We start from the raw sequence: 22,213 nt of genomic DNA on the forward strand, positions 1-22,213 counted from the left end.
AACAACCTAAAGCGGCAGTGGTATCGGTAGTTAGAGAATTCTACGCCAATGCCGTCGAGCGCACTGATGGGAGGGCATTTGTTAGGGGCAAGCTTGTGCCGTTCGATTCGACCACGATTAACGCCCTCCTGGAAACGGCCGAGGTAGATGACTCTGCTTTCCAGGCACTGATGGTTAGTCCCGACTACAATCTGATTATCGAGAGTTTGTGCCACCCGGGTGCAATGTGGAAACCATTGGGTGGATCACCGAGCTGCTTCGATGAGAAATACTTGAGGGCGGATATGGCCTTGTGGTACTTGTTTGTGGCCCGGCGGATGATGCCTGTCTCGCACAAAAGCGAGGTGCAAAAGGAGCGTGCGGTGTTACTTTTTGCGTTGCACCGAGGATATGACATCGATGTGGGGAAACTTATCAACTCGCAAATCACTCTAAGCACCCACAACAGCCACATAGGTCTATTCTTCCCGACTATCATTTCCGAATTATGTGCCCGGGCCGGGGTGCACTTCAGGGACGACGAGGAATGGCTTCAACCGATGAAGCCAATTTTCCGGGAGGACGAACAGCGGAAGAGGGCAAAGAGACGGGCGGACTTTCCCTCTCGAGCGGAGGATGCGGGTGGATCCAGCACTGCCGTACCACAACGCCTCCCACCACAACCCCGCAGGCGAACGCAGAATGACAAAATGGATGAGAATCTCGTCTTCCAGGCACATCAGAGTCAGTTTAACTTGTATGTCACGGACCACCTATCGCACATTGACTCTATGATGCGCTCTTTGCTGGTGCACGGGGGCGTTGACCCATCGACCATCACACCATCTCCACTACCTCCTCCCCCATTCCAGTTCCAGTATGATTATTCTCAGCATGGGGAGGGCACAGGAGTGCAACCACCAGACCAGGATGAGGAGGAGCACTGATCAGGGGAGTTTACTGTCTCCCCTACTTCGCAATTTTTTTCCTTTACCGCTTTGCTGTTTTTCTTTCTTATCATTGTTTCCATCTAGCATGTTTATTAGCTTTCTTGCTTATTTAGTCTGCATTTGTGTTTGCATATTTGTGTTTGCATTTCTGTGTTTGCATTTACATTCACGAGTTGTTTTGTTGTTAGTGTTTGTTCGTTTTGTGCAATGAGGGCATTGCACAACTCTAGTATGAGGGGGTGGGTAGATTTTTATGTTTAATTTGTTGCAATGTTTTGTGTCGTTTATGGTGAGAAGACATAATTTATGAGCCAATGATGAGGTTGGATGGATAGTACACCAAAGTATTGATTGGGTCATATCATGAACGTTACTCTTGATTGTTAAAACATGAATTGTGGCTCACGTTTGAACTTTTTGAGCACACATGTGTGGGGACTAGAATTTTGTAGGAATAATGGCGAAATTTGAAGGTTTTGTGTGGTTAACTTGAAAGACATCATTTATGAGTTGATTTAGCATGTAAACCCGTGAAAATAAGTCGCTAATTGGGACCTTGAATGAGAAAAGTTGATTTGCCTTGAACTCTATATTTACCTCCGTTCCAATGCACTAATTAAAAGATCATACTCCCAACCGGCTGTAATCCAAAGTCATATTATATTCTTAGCCTAGGGAGTACATGTGTGAAAATTGTGCATTCAAAAAAAAAAAAAAAAAAAGAATAAAGTTGGAGATGTAAGGTGAGGGGGAGCCGAAATAAAAGGAATGAAATTCTATTCCTAGGCTAAAAGTTGGAGATGTAAGGAGATGAGGAAAGTCAGACGATAAGTCTTGACGATTGCACAATGAAAATGATCGGTGTACTCCCAACTTTTAGCCACTTGAGCTTATTTTCCTTCTTTTCGACACCCTTATCTGCACTTAAAAGTTGAATAAAGTTCAATTTATGGCTAGTGATAAATGGACACGGGGATGCATGCTAGTGAAACTTGTATTGAAGTGTTGATTGAGTGACACGCATGATTTGATGATTGATCTATTTGACGTACGAATGACTAGACCCATCATGACACACACACACGTTCAAATTAGTGTCGATATTCATGTGAAGATGAGAATGAGTATTCGTTTGCGACTTGACTTGATTATGAGTGGTATTGGGAAAGTAAACTGAGGCATGAGCATAAACGTGTCAACTCGCCATCGACATTTAATTGTGTGGGTTAGTTTTTGTTTGAGTCTTTTACTTAGAGTCTCGTGCTTTAACCTGTTTTGCTTGAGGGCAAGCAAAAGGTTAGTATGAGGGGGTTGATAGGGGGTGTTTTTACGTGTTTATTGCATTAGTTTTAATTGTGTTTACATTGTGCATGCATGCATTTCATTTACTTTTTGTTCATTTTAGAGTAATTAATTGCTTTTGATTAAGTCTCACTTGTGTGTGATGAATTTGTAGGGAAAATGACCGGAAGAACTAAAATCGGAGCCAAGTGCCAAGACAAGAGAATGAAGTGCAGCAAGGCCCGCGCTCGAGCGGTAGTTTTCTACCGCCCGAGCGCAGGAGGTGAATGTCCGAACAGAAAGCTCGGCACTCGAGCGGTAGTTTTCTACCGCCCGAGCGCGAATGTCACTCAACTCAAGAGCTTCGACAGAAAGGTAGGCGCTCGAGCGGTAGTTTTCTACCGCCCGAGCGCGAATGATACACATGCCGAGGAGAATTACAGAGAGTGTGGCGCTCGAGCGGTACTTTTCTACCGCCCGAGCGCCATCTATTTTTGGCAAGATGTGGTGTGCGATTCCTTACCTTTTTTTGAGAGGAGAATGATATGAAAAGCTTCTTGGCCGACTTTGGAGGGGGGGGGGACATAATTTTGAGAGCACAAAGGATTTTGGGAGAGCTTTTGCACTTGGATTGAAGATTCAACGGTTTCCGGGCATCGTTCTTCGCAGATTTCGTCACGCCTAGTATTTCTAGTTTAATTTCCTTTGTTTAAACATTGTTTTGCTTATTTTAATTATGAATTCTAGTAGCTAACTTCAATTATTTGTTGGGATTAAAGGGGATCCTACCCCGAACTTTTAGTTGGTTAATTTATATGTCGGTTTGTGATTTATTCTTGATTATTCTACGATTTTCATTGTGTCGTTGAGCGTAGCTAACTTTAACGACTATTTTATATCACGAGTGAGTTCGAGAGAAAAACTAGTGATAGGATCGAGTGGTGTAATTCGCGGATCTACAATTTGCATAGATATATGAAATTGGATACGTGCCGATAGTCATAGTCCTTAGGGTCGAAAACTAGGGGGTTTCATTAATCGAAATGCGATTCATTCTTGATAAATAATTAAAGACATTTAATTACTTCATTGAGTGAATTAGTTTGACATAGCTCGAGAGAGTGTGTTCAATTGAATAGGAAATCCTGTCGGAAGCGTAGAACACAACCGAACGAATTAATAAATTAATAAGGGGTAGGTGAACCAGAATTCCCAACAAATTCTTTTATCATTTGAAATTTAATCCATTGATTTAGCATTCATATTTCATCAATTAATCTTTGATCTTGTTTAATTAAATTTTCTTGAATTTTATTAGTCATAAAACAAACAATCAAATTTCGTCGCTAAAGTTTTAATAACTAAAATAATAATTGTTAAATACAGTCTCCAGTGGAACGATACTCGTATTCATATACACTATACTATTACTTGACATCGTGCACTTGCGATTACATTTTGAGCATACAAAATCATATTTTCTTGGGGAATTCATAGTGCAAGTTTTGCTCGATCAGTTTCCAGGTTTAAATTTATTTTTACTTACATCATTTACTTCTGGAAATGATGTCGCTTTAGTGGGTCGGGACTGATGATTTCTCATTAGCAGTTCGTTGTTCGTTTCCACCACGAGAAGACATGCTATAAGTTCAGAATATCTTGCAAATCTACGAACTCTATATTATTGTTGTAGAGTTATATTTGATGCGTGAAAAGTGAAAAATATTTTTTCAAGCATTTCCGATTCCGTAACTGTCACGGTCCAGTCCACTTGTGATATTATCTGATTTGGCCCGAGGCTTGATGGCTGTAAAACACGTCACAACGTGCGACGCCACACACTGGCTCTGATACCAAATGTCATGGCTCAGCCCACTTGTGATATTGTCCGCTTTGGCCTGAGGCCTAACGACTTTAAAACGCGTCACAATGGGTTGCTACACGCTAATTTAAATGTCCAAATCCTCTCATGTGGTTTAGCGATGTGAGATTTCGCCTAAATGCCTTCACCCTCCCTTTCGGGACACAACGCCTTCACTGAAGTTTGACTCATAATCCCGAACTCAGCGACTACTTTATAGTTTCAGCTATTCAAGTTCGAGAGAGATGCTGAGCATTTAAATGAGCGTGTAGCAATCCTTTGTGACGTGTTTTAAAGTCGGGCCAAAGCGCACAATATCACAAGTGGGTTGAGCCGTGACATTTGGTATCAGAGCCAGTGTGTGTCGACGTCGCACACTCCAAAGCGGACAATATCAAAAGTGGGCTGGGCCGTGACATTTTGTATTAGAGCCCGTGTGTGTAGACACATTGTGACGCGTTTTAAAGCCGTGAGGCCTCGGGTCAAAGCAGACAATATCATAAGTGGGCTGGGCCATGACAGTAATTTCATGTCCACAAAATTTTAATTTTGAGATTATTTGATAGATTGACGAATTGTAATCACCTGCTTTCTTAAAATCTTGGAATCTTAACGTATTTAATTCATCATGGGCGGTCGGAAGAACAACTTCCCTCATATATTCAAATCTTTATTTTAATCATTTCCATAAAAACCATGAGATCTTTTTCAATGAGATATTCACATTTTAATCCTTGATCGAGATGTTTTCAAATCTCAATCTTTTATTTTCAACAATTTTTATTTAATTGAAACACTTGAAAGCTTCACATTTTAATCCTTCGATCTTATCAAATCTCAATCTTTTTTTTCAAATCTCAATCTTTTATTTTCAACGATTTTTATTTAATTGAAAAACTTGAAAGAGTTGTAGAAGAGAACTATTATCTTCAACAAATTTTATTTAATTGAAAAACTTGAAAGAGTTGTAGAACAGCAGACAGCTATCCTCTTCTTCTCTCCAAATCTCTCAATACATACACCAATCGGTTTCGCGCAAAGTATTCGTCTTCGCCAATCTGTTTCGCGCTAAGGTTCGTAGATCTGTCTCGTATTGTATATTTGCGTGTTTTTTGACGATGCAGATTGAAGAAGCACGTGATTTGATTGCTTTTTTTACTGTCTAATCTGTTATGAGTTTGTCAAATCACGATTTAACTTTGAATCATAGATCAGGGTTCGTTGTTTTTATTGTTTCCGAGAATCTCTATGTTCTTAGTGTTATTCGTTTGTTCTGAATCGGGATGTTGAGTTCGATGGGTTGCTGTTTTTCTCGGCATGCAATTGATAATTTTTGAAATTTGTGTCACCACCATGTCAAATTTCTGTTTCTTCATGTTGATTTAGTTTAGGCTTGTTGCTTGGGTCTTTGGTTGATCAAATAAGGTGTTAATTTGTTTAGAATAATTAAATCTGGTGACAAAAATCTTGAAACCCGTGACCATTGAATAGATTGGTGCAAGATGGTAACCAACATATTACATACTAGAGATTATTTTTCTTGGGTCCTTTTACCTTTATGAATATCCATCTAAAGATTTTTTTTATGCCGAGGGTCCATTTAAACAAGTGTGGTTGACAAGTTTGTGAAGTTTTAGATTGAATTTTGTAGCCGATCTATGTGGACACTGGTCTTTCATTTTCGCTACTGTCATTTAGAAGTCTTCGTAGTCTTAATGTGCTGTGCATTAGATAGATTCCCAGTTTGCTTAAATATCGAGCCAACGGTGGCGTCGCGGCCCTATATGTTTGAGGGTACATGTTGCTGAAGAATTTACCTTTTCTATGTGATTATGCAGTTTGGTTGAAATAGTTTGATCGACAAAAAATGGGAGGTGGATTTAGGGTGCTTCATTTGGTCCGCCCTTTCCTTTCGTTTCTGCCAGAAGTTCAGTCTGCAGACCGGAAAATACCATTCAGAGAGAAGGTTATATACACTGTAATTGCTCTTTTTATTTTCCTGGTCTGCAGTCAGCTGCCGCTATATGGAATACACTCCACAACGGGCGCTGATCCATTCTACTGGATGCGTGTTATTCTTGCTTCAAACCGGGGAACAGTGATGGAGCTGGGAATTACACCCATAGTGACATCTGGTATGGTTATGCAGCTTTTAGCAGGCTCAAAGATCATTGAAGTTGACAACAATGTGCGAGAGGATCGAGCTCTCTTGTAAGAAATTTCATATTTGTGAAACTTGACCCTCTCAAACTTCTTTAAATCAAGCTTAAATCATTGTTATTCTTTGCAGTTTGGCGCAATTTGTATTCTTCTCATTATGATTTATTGTTTTCCCTTGTCCAGAAATGGTGCACAGAAGTTGTTAGGCATCTTGATAGCAATTGGTGAGGCAGTTGCATATGTTCTCTCAGGAATGTATGGTAGCGTAGGACAACTAGGAGTTGGGAATGCAATCCTCATAATTTTACAACTGTGCTTTGCTGGAATTATTGTTATTTGCCTCGATGAACTTCTCCAAAAAGGATATGGTCTGGGATCTGGAATTTCTCTCTTCATAGCAACCAATATTTGGTAAGAGTGTGAGAGTGGCGTTATTGATTTCGTATTAGTGTATCTACTATGGGAGTTGATATTTATCTATGTAAGTTTTCTTCTCTAACAGTGAAAACATTATCTGGAAAGCCTTTAGTCCAACTACCATAAACAGTGGACGTGGAGCTGAATTTGAAGGTGCTGTTATTGCTTTATTCCACTTGTTGATCACTCGAACAGACAAGGTTCGCGCGCTGAGAGAAGCTTTCTACCGACAGAATCTTCCCAATGTCACCAACTTACTCGCCACTGTCTTAATTTTCCTTATCGTCATATATTTCCAAGGGTTCCGTGTTGTTTTACCTGTGAGGTCAAAGAATGCTCGTGGACAACAGGGTTCATATCCAATTAAGCTTTTCTACACCTCAAATATGCCCATAATTTTACAATCCGCACTTGTGTCCAACCTTTATTTTATTTCCCAGGTACCTAACTGAATTTCAGTATTATGAGTTAGTCCAAACTCATAGAGACCTATTCTTTTCAGAATTGATGAGGCTAATATGATTTGATCCTGTGCAGTTGCTTCATAGGAGATACAGTGGAAATTTCCTTGTTAACCTTCTTGGAAAGTGGAGGGAATCTGAATATTCTGGTCAATCTGTACCTGTTGGTGGCCTTGCTTATTACATAACTGCACCATCGAGGTGATCTAGAATCTAGATCTTTGCTTCTTCTTTTTTTCTGAGCCTTCATATTTTCTCTGTTTCTGCTTTCAACTCTGTTGATGACTTCAAGTAATTTTTTTTGACGTCAACTGATAAGCCTGAAGATAGTTCCTTCTGATTTGCAGCTTGTCAGATATAGTAGCCAATCCTTTCCATGGATTATTTTATATCGTATTTATGCTGTCAGCATGTGCCTTGTTCTCGAAAACATGGATTGAGGTCTCAGGATCCTCAGCTAAAGACGTGGCTAAGCAGCTGAAGGTATCTTAATGTACACATTGACAATCTATTTAATTCTTTATTCATGAATTTTGAGGTTTTTTCCATTTGCATGTGAGAATATGACCAAGTGATTTATGTTTATTTTAGAAGGAAATTTATTCTCCTTTTAGTTGGTGGAACGGAAGTTGTCGTTTTTTGCCCTCTGCCTTCAGTGATTGTCTAGAAGCTTTATGTCTCGTTTTTTCGCCTTCCAAAGTTTCTCTCTTATTTCGTCCCATCCCATCTCCTAGAAGAATGATAGGCCTACTAGCCCACCAATTTTTAGATTGTTTTAGTTTGGCAAAATAATTTTGTCTCATCAACTTGCTAACCTGGTGAGTGCTGTCAATTCATTTAAGTGGGTAAGGCAATTTGGTGTTATCTAATGTTATCTTGCACCACCAATTTAGTTTCGCGTTACAACAGATCTTTAAATAACTTTGTGTGATGAATTTTGTAATTTTACAAATGGCATCTCATCACCTTCATAAGCAAAATCTTCCAATCTTCCTCACATTTTATAATTTTCAACTAAGGATTTCCTCTACGTTCCTGTTAGCACAAAGCATGTGATTTAAATCCATTATTCATCGTTATGTTTCTGGAAATTTCAGGAACAACAAATGGTGATGCCTGGACATCGTGAATCAAACCTTCAGAAGGAGCTAAACCGTTACATTCCAACAGCTGCTGCATTTGGCGGCATCTGCATTGGGGCTCTGACAGTATTGGCAGATCTTATGGGTGCAATTGGTTCAGGCACTGGGATTCTACTGGCAGTCACAATCATATATCAATATTTCGAGACGTTTGAGAAGGAAAAGGCAAGCGAGCTTGGTTTCTTCGGTTTCTAATACATTGTCACACTCTTGAGAGACGACTAACACGGCCTAAAGGATTCGTTTTTTGCAAGACAAGGAGCATGGAGAAGGATTCCCAGAATTGACATCTTAGAATACTTGGCCTGTTGATTTTGTTAAATGTTACTAGGGCAGCTTATGTTGATTTGAATTTAGTTTTGTGAATTAAATTTTCGCATTTGACCTCAAGCCGAGATGTCTAAGGTTGATCGGAGCTAGCACAATGAACTTCAGTCATATGTTGATTCACTTTCTTGAAGTTCTAGTTATTGTTCAAATCTCACACACACTAGATATACAATGTTGAATTGTGAGATAGTTGAAGTCCTAAATATCGTTTAAAAAAAACCCATCAAACAGCACAAAAATCCCCACTGTTTCCAGGTCGTTCCACAAGTGTTAAATATTGAACAATGAAATTTACACATTTACATTTAAAAATATGCACGTGTATACGGAAAAATCAGTATTTAAATAACAGTTTTAATCTTTTATTTTTTCAAATTACATGTTTTATTTTTTGTCATGAGTAGGTCTCTTGTGAGACAATCGAATCTTTGTCTGTGAGACGGGTCAACCCTACCGATATTCACAATAAAAAATAATACTTTTAACATAAAAATTAGTATTTTTTCATGGATACTCAAATAAGATATCTGTCTAACAAAATATGACATGTGAGACAGTTTTACATAAGTTTTGTCTTTTGTCATATTATAAGTTACATTACGGTCTTAATTTTTTATTTTTTCAATTTTATTCAATTTTTATTGAAAAATTATTGTGACGTTAAAAATGATTAGTTAACGTTAGAAATAATCAGTGTGACAGACATATATTTCAGTGTCAAATGTCATATCAATATTTAGACGAAGGATGAGTCAAAATTGAATAAAAAAGTGTAAATTAAAAGACTAAGTTAAAACAATTACTTGATTATTATACTAAAAGTAAAAACTATGCATGCTATAGATAAAAAAAAATATAATTTTACATGCAAAATCCTTGTAATCAAGAGAGAGATTGGAATATCTTTAAGGAAAGAAGGAATTATTTCCTTCATTTTTGTCCATCGTCGTCGTACTTGATCATTCAAACGCTTTCCTCTCTCATATTCACAAATTTGCTCGGATTCTTCTTGAAAATCGAAGATCCATTCACTCAATCGATCTTCGATTGTTTCTCCGATCTCACTACCTTTATTTCTAACCGGAATTCTGCAGGAATTTTTGAGTTTGATTCGGAGAAACCATGTCTTACGCTTATCTCTTCAAGTACATTATCATCGGAGATACCGGTAAATTCTTATTTTTCTCGAATCTTGCTAATCGTTAATGATTTATTGGTTATCTAGCCATTTTAAAAATCAATTTTTTTTGGTATCGTCTGTGTTGTGTTGGTTGCTTGTTTTCTTATTAATTTGTTGAATTGAGGTATGATTTGTTGCTACATGTTATTAAGGTGTTCTATCATTCTAACATTTACGTTACCGATGATTACATTGTCATTATGTTTTATAAGATTTATATCTCTTCTTCCACAAAAAGTCACGGGAAGTTCATTTTATTTTAATATCTGGGATGTGGGATGAGAAGTTTGTAACGTTTTAAGATTTTTTTTATCTGATTGTCCCCATGAAGTTTATGTGATTTGGCCCCTGACTATGGTTGGATCCAGTTTTCCTACAAGTGCACATTGTAAGAAATACGGTCAGAATCCGCTGTCAGGACTTGGAAGAAAATAATGGCTTTTGACAGCATCGTTGGGCGTTGTTTGATATGCAAGAGTAGAGGCAATTGATCTTATTAATGTGCAGGTGTTGGGAAATCCTGCCTACTTTTGCAGTTCACCGACAAGCGATTTCAACCAGTGCACGATTTAACAATTGGTGTTGAATTCGGGGCTAGGATGATCACAATTGACAACAAGCCCATCAAGTTGCAGATATGGGACACGGTTTGTCTTCATGTTCTTGTGCCTTGATCTTGTATGAGTTATGACTTTACGATCTGAAATTCTAGAACAAGCCTTCATTTGCCTATAGCTGTTGAAAGTGTCAGATATTGGATTAAGCCAAATATATCATCGATGTATCATGTAACAATTGTTTTCTTAACTTACTGGATACAAATTATCTCATTTAATCAGACTTAAAAAATATCAGGCTGGTCAAGAATCATTCAGGTCTATTACAAGGTCTTACTACAGAGGTGCTGCTGGGGCATTGCTAGTTTATGACATCACAAGGTAGAGATTCCAAGACAATGTGTGCTTTGAATATAATTTGTGTTCCGATTAGTCAATATGGTATTTGATTCTGCAGGAGGGAGACTTTTAACCACCTTGCCAGTTGGTTGGAGGATGCAAGGCAGCATGCAAATGCAAACATGAGCATAATGCTGATTGGAAACAAGTGCGATCTGGCTCACAGAAGAGCGGTAAGCACAGAAGAAGGGGAGCAGTTTGCGAAGGAGCATGGCTTGATTTTCATGGAGGCTTCTGCCAAGACAGCTCAGAATGTTGAAGAGGTTTAACGGGTTTTTTTCCAATATAAATAAATACCCCTTGCAGTGACTTGGGTTTCATTGCATCCACATTTGTTCCAAGTCTCTTATTATCAATTTCTGTTTTTAGGCATTTATAAAGACCGCCTCAACAATCTACAGGAAGATTCAGGATGGAGCTTTTGATGTATCCAATGAGGTAAGATATGATTTGATTCTTGAGATCATAACTTGGAGTTTTTGTAAGATGTTCTGTTTATGAGTGAATTTACTCTGTGGACAAATGGATCTATCCGTTAGTGATGGAAGATATGATAATTTTTTTTGAATGTTTGGAAATACATGAAACATTCGAGCTGGAAACTCTCCCTCTTAAATTTATTCACCATTCCACTGCTAAAGCAAAGATAAGAGATGAGGAAAGGGCAAAAAATGACACATTTCTAGGGTGGAGAACTAGAGATGTCTACTAATATATAATTCGATAGGATGTATCATCAGTGCAACACCGCTGTAAAATAATACATACACTGTGAGGAGGATGATCAAACTGAAAAGCTGACCTACTAGTTTTGAATGTTTTGAGATATTGTATTTTCAGAATCAAGATGTTTGAATTGCATTGTAAAAAGATAGACAACGTATACTCAACAAATTTATTTGTTTATGTTAACCAACTATACTGGCTGGCTATGTCTATTATTTCTTTCTTGTATAGTCAAATGGGATCAAAGTTGGATACGGAGGTGTGTCCGGACCTCCAGCAGGAAGAGATGGTGCTACTTCTCAAGGAGGTGGTTGCTGTAGCTGAAAATCGAGCTTGATTACTCGCTCTCGTGGGAAGCATCAACCCTACACGTTGCTGTCTTTCGCGAACAAAAAATACCCAAAAAAAAGAGAGCAATCCAAAGTGTTTTCTCTTTATCTATTATTTTTAATGTATTAGTCTTCACCACTCCAAGTTGTTTCTTTCTCCTCTTTTTAAAGTTTTCAGAGCAATTACGTTTTGTGAAAGTAAATAAATAAATTGACGGAAATGCAATTGTGGATCGGCTTCTAGGTGTACATTACCTTCATTTTAATTGTTTGATCTGTGGATCATAAAATAGAGAGTATTAATTCAAATGTTTCGGGAATTATTTTACATTTTAATTCACGGAGGTATTTTTAAACCATTTAACCAAAAATATCTTTTTCTTTAAGAACTATATTTTAAAATCTACAAATCATAGTATGTCAAGATATATGAAAAAAAATATTCTATTAACTTTTTTTTATCAATACTTCAAAAAGGATTTTTGAGGAATATAATTTCATTGTTAAGGAAAAATGCAAATTCACTAGCTATTTTTTGTTAATTTTATAAATTTTTTATTTTAATTTTTGTTAAATTGTTTTTTTAAGGAAAAAATATGCTAAAATTAAAGTCGTCAGCGTATGGGAATTCCTTTTTCTGGTTTGTCTAATTTTTCTTTTTAAAAAAATCATCACTTTTATATATCTTGTTTATACTATGGTTATAATATTGACAAAAATTTATATGAGACAAATCTCACAATAGTTCTATTTTTTTAACTTTGTTTATGGGATATTAAAATTCGGTTAAATCGAATTTATTTTAAAATAATATATAATATATTAAAATTTTCTATCGGGCCTTCGGTTATCAAATTAATATTCCGACTAGAGAGAGGAGTCTCATTGGTAACATCGATCTCTTCTCATTCTCTTGCGCAGGTTGAAATTCAAGAGTCAAGACTCAAGGGAATCGTGAAATTGTCGTGAATGGTATTAGTTTTCTCCTTCGATTTGTATTAGAAGTGAATAATGATTTTGTTCGATCCAAATTTATGCTTTAACTCTATCATAGTTGTTAGAGTTGACTAGGTTTATGAAATCCAATGTAGATTAAGCTATTAAGGCTGTTTTTGGGATAATATTTGTACGGTCAATTCTTGCTGATTCTTGTCAGATCTACAGATTTCCTTTTTTTTTAAAATTTTTGTGAAAATTCAGGTAATTAGGTTACCGATGAAATGCCCAATTTTAATTCGGGTAGTCTATTTCTGTTGGTAATGAATTCAGTTGGTTTGGTTTGACAAGTATGTGAATTTTTAGATTGAATTTTAAAGTTGATATGTGTGGACACTGATTTTTCACTTTTACAACTGGAATTTTAGAAGTTTTTGTAATATTATTTTGCTGTATGTTTTTTAGGTTTCAGTGTACTTAAATGTTGAGCCAACAGAGGCCCCTATCTTTTTAAGGGTATATATTACTGAATAATTTATCTTTTCAATGTGATTATGCAGTTTGGTTGAAATAGTTTGATCGAAAATGGGAGGTGGATTTAGAGTGCTCCATTTGGTCCGACCATTTCTTTCGTTTCTGCCTGAAGTTCAGTCCGCAGACCGGAAAATTCCATTCAGAGAGAAGGTTATATACACTGTAATATCCCTTTTTATTTTCCTGGTCTGCAGTCAGCTGCCGCTATATGGAATACACTCCACTACGGGCGCTGATCCATTCTACTGGATGCGTGTTATTCTTGCCTCAAACCGTGGCACGGTGATGGAGTTGGGAATCACACCCATAGTGACATCTGGTATGGTTATGCAACTTCTGGCGGGTTCAAAGATCATTGAAGTTGACAACAATGTGCGAGAGGATCGAGCCCTTTTGTAAGTACTTACTAATTAAAAAATTCATACATACTGATAGTATGTTGAGTTTTTGTGCTGAGAATTTCCTCTTAAAATTTTAAACTTGTTTTTTTAATTTATTCTTGAGGGGTTGAAATTAGGAAATCTTTCAAATTGCCTCTTGTGTGTTCCTTTCATGTATTTAGTTGTGATGTCAGATATACCTCCGAAGAGTTGCATATTACTGAAATTTGGCCCTCTCAATCTTTCATTAAATCAAACTTTAACCTGTTTTTATTCCATGAAGTTTAGTGCCATTTATGGTCTTCGTAGTAATGCTTTATTGTTTTCCCTTGTCCAGAAATGGTGCACAGAAGCTGTTAGGCATCTTGATAGCAATTGGTGAGGCAGTTGCATATGTTCTCTCAGGAATGTATGGCAGCGTTGGACAACTAGGAGTTGGGAATGCAATCCTCATAATCCTGCAATTGTGCTTTGCCGGAATCATTGTTATTTGCCTTGATGAACTTCTCCAGAAAGGATATGGTCTTGGATCCGGAATTTCTCTGTTCATAGCAACCAATATTTGGTAAGCGGGTCCAGTATTCGTGTATTTTCTGCGAGAGATGTATTTATTTATCTGACTTTTCTTCTCTAACAGTGAAAACATTATCTGGAAAGCCTTTAGTCCAACCACCATAAACAGTGGACGTGGAGCTGAATTTGAAGGTGCTGTCATTGCTTTATTCCACTTGTTGATTACTCGAACAGACAAGGTCCGTGCCCTTAGAGAGGCTTTCTACCGGCAGAATCTTCCTAATGTTACGAACTTACTAGCCACGGTCCTAATTTTCCTTATCGTCATATACTTCCAAGGGTTCTGTGTTGTTTTGCCTGTGAGGTCAAAGAATGCTCGTGGGCAACAGGGTTCATATCCAATTAAGCTGTTCTACACTTCAAATATGCCAATAATTTTACAATCGGCACTTGTGTCCAATCTTTACTTTATTTCCCAGGTACCTAACAACATTTCAGTAGTATGAGATGGTCAAAATTGATGAGAGCTACTTTTTGTTATTGAGTAGTCTAATATGATTAGAAATTTGATAATGTGCAGTTGCTTCATAGGAGATACTCTGAAAATTTCCTTGTTAACCTTCTCGGAAAGTGGAAGGAATCTGAATATTCTGGTCAATCTGTACCCGTTGGGGGCCTAGCTTATTACATAACTGCACCATCGAGGTCATCTATATTTTTGCATTTGTTTTTAAATCTTCACTCTCTCCTTGTTTATGCTTTCTACTGTGTCGAGGAGCCTAACTTGGTTTTACACTTTTATTTTTTGTACCACTTCTTACATGCCTAAATATAATTCCTTCTTATTTGCAGCTTGTCCGATATTTAGCAAATCCTTTCCATGGATTATTTTATATCGTATTCATGCTGTCAGCATGTGCCTTGTTCTCGAAAACATGGATCGAGGTCTCAGGATCCTCGGCTAAGGATGTAGCTAAGCAGCTGAAGGTATCCTCACGCCACATTGATAATATATTCTCAAAATTTTGGCTATGACTTTTTTAACCCTTTATCCATGAATGTCAAGAATTTGTCCTTTTGCATGCAAACGTGTCCTTCATGCGATTTATGGTTTTTAAAAGGAGATTTATTATCCTTGGTGGAAAGGAAGACGTGAATTTTCTCCCTTGCCTTCAGTGGTGGTGTTTCAATACTCGTGACGATTTGTTCCCTTTTCTTTCCTTCCAAAAGTCTCTCTTATTTTGTTTTTCGATCCCATCTCTTAGAAGGATGATGGGTACACCAGCTTGCCAATGTTTAGATTATTATAATTGGCCAAATACTTTGTAGCGTCCCCCTTGGTGTGAAGCATGCAGCAATAATCCATTATTCATGGTTACTCACTGAACATTTCTGGAAATGCCAGGAACAACAAATGGTGATGCCTGGGCATCGTGAATCAAACCTTCAGAAGGAGCTTAACCGGTATATTCCAACTGCTGCAGCTTTCGGTGGCATCTGCATTGGGGCCTTGACCGTATTGGCCGATCTTATGGGGGCTATTGGTTCTGGCACTGGGATTTTACTTGCAGTCACTATCATATATCAATATTTCGAGACCTTTGAGAAGGAAAAGGCAAGCGAGCTTGGTTTCTTCGGTTTCTAGAGCATCATTACACTATGAGCTCTGGCCTACACCGTCAAAAGCTTTCGTTTTTTTGTAAGTTAAGGCTTGGAAAGAAGCTTTCCAGAATTTCACATTGGAATCCTTGTGAGTCAAAGTTGTAGTTGATTTTGTTAAATGTTACAGGGAAACTTATGCTGACTTGATTTTGTTGGTATCCATGTAATTGTTGGTATCCATGTTTAAATTTCGTATATGACCTCGAGCTGGGATATCTACAGGTGAATAACGTTTTCAGAACCGGACCGGACAATGGGTCTGGTTAGAAACACCCTAAAAAACCGTTTTAAATCATTTGAACCGACTATGAACTGGCAAAAAAATCGGTTGAACCGGTTTTTGAATTTTTGTTTTTTGTTTTGATAAAGTAATTTTAAAAATCTTAAATTTAATGTATATATATATATATAAATGATTATTTGAAATTCATTAAAAATATTATTTTAGTGATAATATAATTTATTTAGTTTATTATTTGTTTTAAAAATATATATAACTATAATTGATATTTTGAATATTTGTATATGGTTATTGAGTTTTTAAAATTTTAGTAAATATATATTTTTATGTTTGTATATATTTTAATAATAATATAGTTTATTTAATTTATTTTTTATTTTAAAAAATATATATATGTATGTATATAGTTATTTAGGTTTTAAAATTTTAGTAAATATATATTTTATACGTATTTTAAGGTTTTAAATTTGGATAATTATATTTTATATTATTTATATATATTAATTGTGCGAAAGTAGACAGACTGGGACTGTTTGAACAAATGATTTATCAAGAATATTCCAACAACTAGATCCTAATAATCTTCTATGCAGAAGAAATAACAATTCTTGAATTCTTTGTTTGAATTCTCTGATTTCTACTTTACCTTTTGCTGATTTGTAACTCGTAATTAATACGATTATTTATTTGTTCTCTAGTTATAGATTTATGACAATATTATTTTATTAGTTACATTTTCTTATATGCTAATTCACATTAATTATCAAATTCTATTAGTTCTATATATAGATATATAATAAGTTTAGAACTTTTATATTAATAATCTCAACTATACATAATATTACAGTAGTTACTATCTTGATTATCGTAAAGTGGCATAATAAAATAACATAACTGGTAAGAAACATACAATTATGATTTTTTTTTTTTTTTAAAAACAAAATATGATAATCAATAAAAAAAAATTAGTGAGTGCAAACACACACTAAAAATTTCACCCGAATTTTATTAAAATAAATGATAAACCAACTTCAAGAAATTGGAAATCAATATTTTAATGTGCAAAAACAGGATAAATCCTATATTTTCCCAACAAAGAAATCTCAACCATTTCATTGTAGCTTCGTTTATGAAATTTTATTTTATTTTATTTAATAAAAAAAGTGGGGACATGCCTATAAATTCCACGCAATTTTGAATAAGATCTTATCCAAATATTACAACCATCACTCGAATGATGGCCGATTAAAGAGCAAAGGGTCAACGAATTCCAAACAATTATTATCATAATTTGCAATCTTTACTTGGAAAACATATAATAAATTAACACAATCCGAAAGCATTTGAAAGAAAATCCAACTTTTGAATTATATTTTGATCTCAGTCATAATATAAATGATTTCAAAGACGTTTTCGTTATCTGGATACATTTTATCAAGAGAATTCGAAATTCATCTTTGCAATATTTACAAATGTTTTAAAAAAATGATTATGAATTTTTTCTTTACAAATTTACAAGATTTATAAAAGAAAAATCCATAATCACTTTTTCTAAAATCATTTACAAACATTATTATTACTAATTATAATGAATTTTAAGTATACCCTGTATCAATGTTATCTAAAATTTTTATTTCAAACCAAATTTCTTTATTTAGATTAAATCCTTAGAGTAAATCAAAGAACAGTGACGACATATTTTCTCGTTAAAAAAATAACGATTACGAATTACGTTCTATGTTGAAATATGAATAGATCTTTTGTGAGACGGTCTTACGAATTTTATCTGTGAGGCGGGTCAACTCTACCGATATTCACAATAAAAAGTAATACTCTTACCATAAAAGTAATACTTTTTCATGGATGATCCAAATAAGATATCTGTTACGACACATAAGACCGTCTCACACAAGTTTTTACCTTGAATATATATAAACTCATTACTGTATGTATAAAACAAAAATTACAAAACTCCAACAAAGTAAAATAAATGTATTTATTTTTCAAAACTATTTTGTAAAATATATAAACATAAAAATATCCTAAACAATTTCTATATTATTTCAACTTTGGGGATCTTATTGTAGAATATACCATTGGAGATGATAGTCGAAATGGCATGTACACTCACGAATTCATTAAATTTTAATAGAAATAAGCAACTGTTTGGTTAAAAGGCTGATGCAATTTGTGTGTTCGAATATGCAAATTGACGAATTTCTATTTTTCTACGACTTGTGGACTGTTAATTAATATTTATATAATTATCGAGACATCAAGTGAATTACTCAGCAAATTCACAGTAATTATCATGTTATTTTAAACTCCTAAAGTCATTGTTATATAATTTATACTAATGGATCGTAGACCGTAAAAAAGAAGAAAAAAAGAAGAAGAACGAAGTAGTTTTTATTTTAAAATAAAATTTATAACTTTTTAAAATTGAAATTGTAGAATATAACATAAAATATAAAGAAAAGTTATATTACATAATATAGTATAGTAAAATCATGTAGTTAGTTTGATAAGATGATAAGTGTTTTACGTAAATAAAAAATTACATTATAACTCTGTATTATATTTATGTCATATTGAGATATAAACCATATTTAAGTTTGACAAAAACTTATGTGAGACGGTCTCACATGTCGTATTTTGTGAGATATATCTCTTATTTGGGTCATCTATAAAAAATATTACTTTTTATGATAAGAATATTACTTTTTATTGTGAATATCGATAGGGTTGATCTGTCTCACAGATAAAAATTTGTGAGATCGTTTCATAACAGACCTAATTTTTAAGTTTTATAATGGTATTCTCATTGTTAATGTATTAAAAAAACTTAATATTCAAGTAACTAAATTCTAGCTTAATATCTGAAAAAGAATAATATATTCAATTGATAATTTTGATGTATAAGATTTTGATATGAAAATTCAATACTGAATTGAGATTTCTGGATATAAAGCTTTCTATGCTTTCTTTAACTTCTGTTTTTTGAGTGAGTCTCATGTGAGACGTCTCACGAATCATATATGTGAGACGAGTCAACCCTACCCATTTTCATAATAAAAAGTAATACTCTTAGCATGAAAGTAATACATTTCATGGTGACCCAAATAAGAGATCTGTCTCACAAATACGACCCGTGAGACCGCATCCAGAAATAATACATTTCCATGGTGTACCCAAAAGATAACGAATCTGTTCACAAATACGACCCGCGGTGCAATTCCAGTAGGGTAGCAATTTTTGGGAAAAGTGAGACCGCACCCGCGGTGTTGCTATGACCGCACCCGCGGTGTTGGAACGCACCCGCGGTCCAGCAGCTACCGCACCCGCGGTGCAACGTGTTGTGCGGAAAATGGTGACACCTCTTAGCATGCATGCACGAGTATATATAGCATGAAACCCCTTCGAAAAGCATTGAACTATCGAGAAAAAGGGTCTGAAGAAGAAAGGAGGAAATCCTTACGCCTTTTCCGAGAAATCCGTCCGCCTGATTTTGAATCCGACTTCGGTATTGAGTTCCTGGCAACGTAGTCTACAACTGGACGTAAGTTTTACTACGTTTTGACATGTTTTAGAATTATGATATTGTCAGAATTGAATGAAATTCATATATGATGTTCTTGACATATTAGACATCATAGAATCGAAGTCAGATTAAGAAACAGACTGATTATGGAATTGTTATGAATTTTTAGGGTATATTGATTTATACCAGACAGATTTGAATTGTGATTGGATTACGGATTGTATTGGATATGAGTTATGGATTGTAACTGTTATCTGGTGATATGGTATTGACGGGGATACTGAGTTTGTACCGTTATGCCGTTGATTTTGAATTAAATCAAGATTGATCAGATTGTTATTGAATTGAAAGGTATACTGATATGAGATTATTGGTATTGTCATTGCCAGACAGATTGTGAGTTCAGGACTTCGACTGAGCCAGAAACCGGCGAAAGAAAGGTATAAGTCAATGTGGTATTGGGAGATCGACTTGAGTCGGATTAGATTTGAGTTTTCCTAAATCACATACTTTACTTTATTGCATTGATATTTGCATTGATTTGACTGATGTACTTATTCTCTGGAATTAGAGATAGCAGGTATCAGATGAGTTATCTTGTGACAGAAGTTCCTGATAGTGGTGGAATCGCCACGGGAACATTGCACGATATCTCAAGATAATGATATTAGCGATAGAGCTACAGTCCATGACGGATAGGTCAGGACACCAGATGTTTGGTTATATCGAGTAATAGGAATTGGAATTCTTCTATTACGGAATTCGATATAGGAACACCATATTTGGTTATATCGAGTAATAGGAACGGAGTTCCTTCTATTACGGAATTCGATATAGGAATACCACATTTGGAAACCGGGATCCCTAGACTAGGATTGAGTCTAGTCTGAAACGTGGAGTCACGTATATGTCGACATTCTATGATTGATTATGTTTCAGATATTGATACATATTTTTGTTACCTGATTACATGCTTTATATTTGTTTATATGATTGCATGTTTCGTTGATTTATACTGGGATTATATTCTCACCGGAATTATCCGGTTGTTGTCTTGTCTGTATGTGTACATGACAACAGGTGGGACATGATCAGGGTCCAGGAGATGAGGAGAGATCGTGATTAGAGTGGAGGCTCCGGACTTGGATTGTATATAGTGGTTAAACACTTGATAGTAGTTGTTGAACCCTAGTTTACCGTCACACACAAATTTTTACCCTTTTTTTTTTCACTTTTAAAAATGATTTCATTTCGAATTGTAACTAGTTTTACCAGCCCGTTTGAATTTGAAATCATTTGAGGGGATTTTGTTGAATTTTTTGGAATCCATCAAAATTAAAGATTTTTTTTGAACTATAAATTGGAATTCAAAGTCATTTATTTTAATTTCAATGTAATCTTGTAATAATTAGTTTTTTTCTTTCTTTCTTTTATAAATATATTTTCGTAATACGGTCGAGTTAACCTATATCTAGAACAAAAAGTAATAATTTTTGACATACAAGTTTTTTTTTCGTGAATGAGATCAGATAGGAGATTTGTCTCACAAAAATAACATGCGAGAAGATAATTTTTATGCTATCTTACAAAATATTTTTTAATAAAAAATTAAGAGATTGTGCTAAATTTATAACTTTAGAAATGGTTCCTTCTTGAGATTTTTCTACTCAATCTTGACTCAATTTTTTTGAAGAAACAATTTTTTATTTTTGAAAATGAAATGAGACGATTTCTTCTCTCTCTGTCTCTCTATTTTTTTTCTTTTTTTTTTAAATGAAATGAGACGATTTCTGATTGTCTGCAATTGCACACGAGCACACACCCCGATACATTTCCACCGTCGGTTGCCTTTGTTTTGTGGTTGTGTGTGTTCTCTCACTAAAATATTTATCTTTCTCTCTCCTGTGTGTACCACCTGGTATTCCGGCGGGAGAGAAGGAAGTGCAAGTGTATAAGTAAACAATTTCCCTGCTTCTACGAAACTGTATGGAAGTGTTCCTTGTCTTTGTTCTTTCCCTTTAGACCCTCTTCTTCATCATTGACATTTTCTTCTGCTATTTGTTTTGATCTTACCGTTTTAGCGGTTGGATGTCTTCTTCATCGTGCTGATGAGGTACTCCATTTTTCTCATCCCTTCTTCAGCCATCTGGTTATGCGATTATGCCGGTTCATTTTTTGTTCCCTGTGTATTTAGGTGGATTTTTCCTTGTATTCTTTCTTCATTTGCTTGTTTTTTCTGTTAAATTTTATGGGTTCTTGTTAAATCTTTTAATTCAGTTCGTCTTTGGAGTAAAGTTGCGATCTTTATGTGTTTTACGGTGCTATGGTTGTACTCTTTTCGTGGATTTCATTTAGTTTCTGCATGCTGTGTGAGATTCCATTTCAAGAGGGTCGTGTTAAATTTTTATCGTCTGTATGGTTTGGAAATTCGTTAATATATAGTGAACTTATCTGTGTTGCGGTTTGTGGTTGGGTTGACCTTAATTATGTCGTGTAAAGAAGGTGATGTTTTTAGATTAATCTGAGTTTTTATTGAGGTGCACTGTGCTCAAACGGACCCAAAAATTATATGTGAGCGTAGTCCACGCCCGATTTTATAAGAGATTAATCTTGTATTTTAAGAAAATCACAGTG

The 22,213-nt window shown here is 35.3% G+C and overlaps 2 protein-coding genes and 1 pseudogene across 2 annotated transcripts; all 3 read left to right on the forward strand.

Moving 5' to 3' along the window:
- Positions 1 to 5,029: 5,029 nt before the first annotated feature.
- LOC140822724 (uncharacterized) lies at positions 5,030 to 8,711 on the forward strand. The gene is made up of 7 exons (XM_073183578.1): positions 5,030 to 5,144; positions 5,910 to 6,282; positions 6,415 to 6,642; positions 6,734 to 7,088; positions 7,186 to 7,310; positions 7,457 to 7,592; positions 8,207 to 8,711. The coding sequence occupies exons 2-7, from the start codon at positions 5,939 to 5,941 to the stop codon at positions 8,444 to 8,446; spliced, it is 1,428 nt and encodes a 475-aa protein (XP_073039679.1). The 5' UTR covers positions 5,030 to 5,144; positions 5,910 to 5,938; the 3' UTR covers positions 8,447 to 8,711.
- Positions 8,712 to 9,472: 761 nt separating this feature from the next.
- On the forward strand, positions 9,473 to 11,826 carry LOC140822722 (ras-related protein RABB1c-like). The gene is made up of 6 exons (XM_073183577.1): positions 9,473 to 9,749; positions 10,269 to 10,408; positions 10,617 to 10,699; positions 10,776 to 10,980; positions 11,087 to 11,155; positions 11,675 to 11,826. Exons 1-6 carry the CDS (start codon positions 9,704 to 9,706, stop codon positions 11,765 to 11,767), a joined length of 636 nt encoding a protein of 211 aa, XP_073039678.1. The 5' UTR covers positions 9,473 to 9,703; the 3' UTR covers positions 11,768 to 11,826.
- Positions 11,827 to 12,620: 794 nt separating this feature from the next.
- LOC140822723 (uncharacterized) lies at positions 12,621 to 15,955 on the forward strand (annotated as a pseudogene).
- Positions 15,956 to 22,213: the final 6,258 nt, after the last annotated feature.

This window comes from Primulina eburnea, chromosome 2, assembly GCF_022965805.1.
Source record: "Primulina eburnea isolate SZY01 chromosome 2, ASM2296580v1, whole genome shotgun sequence".
Lineage (NCBI taxonomy): Eukaryota > Viridiplantae > Streptophyta > Magnoliopsida > Lamiales > Gesneriaceae > Primulina > Primulina eburnea.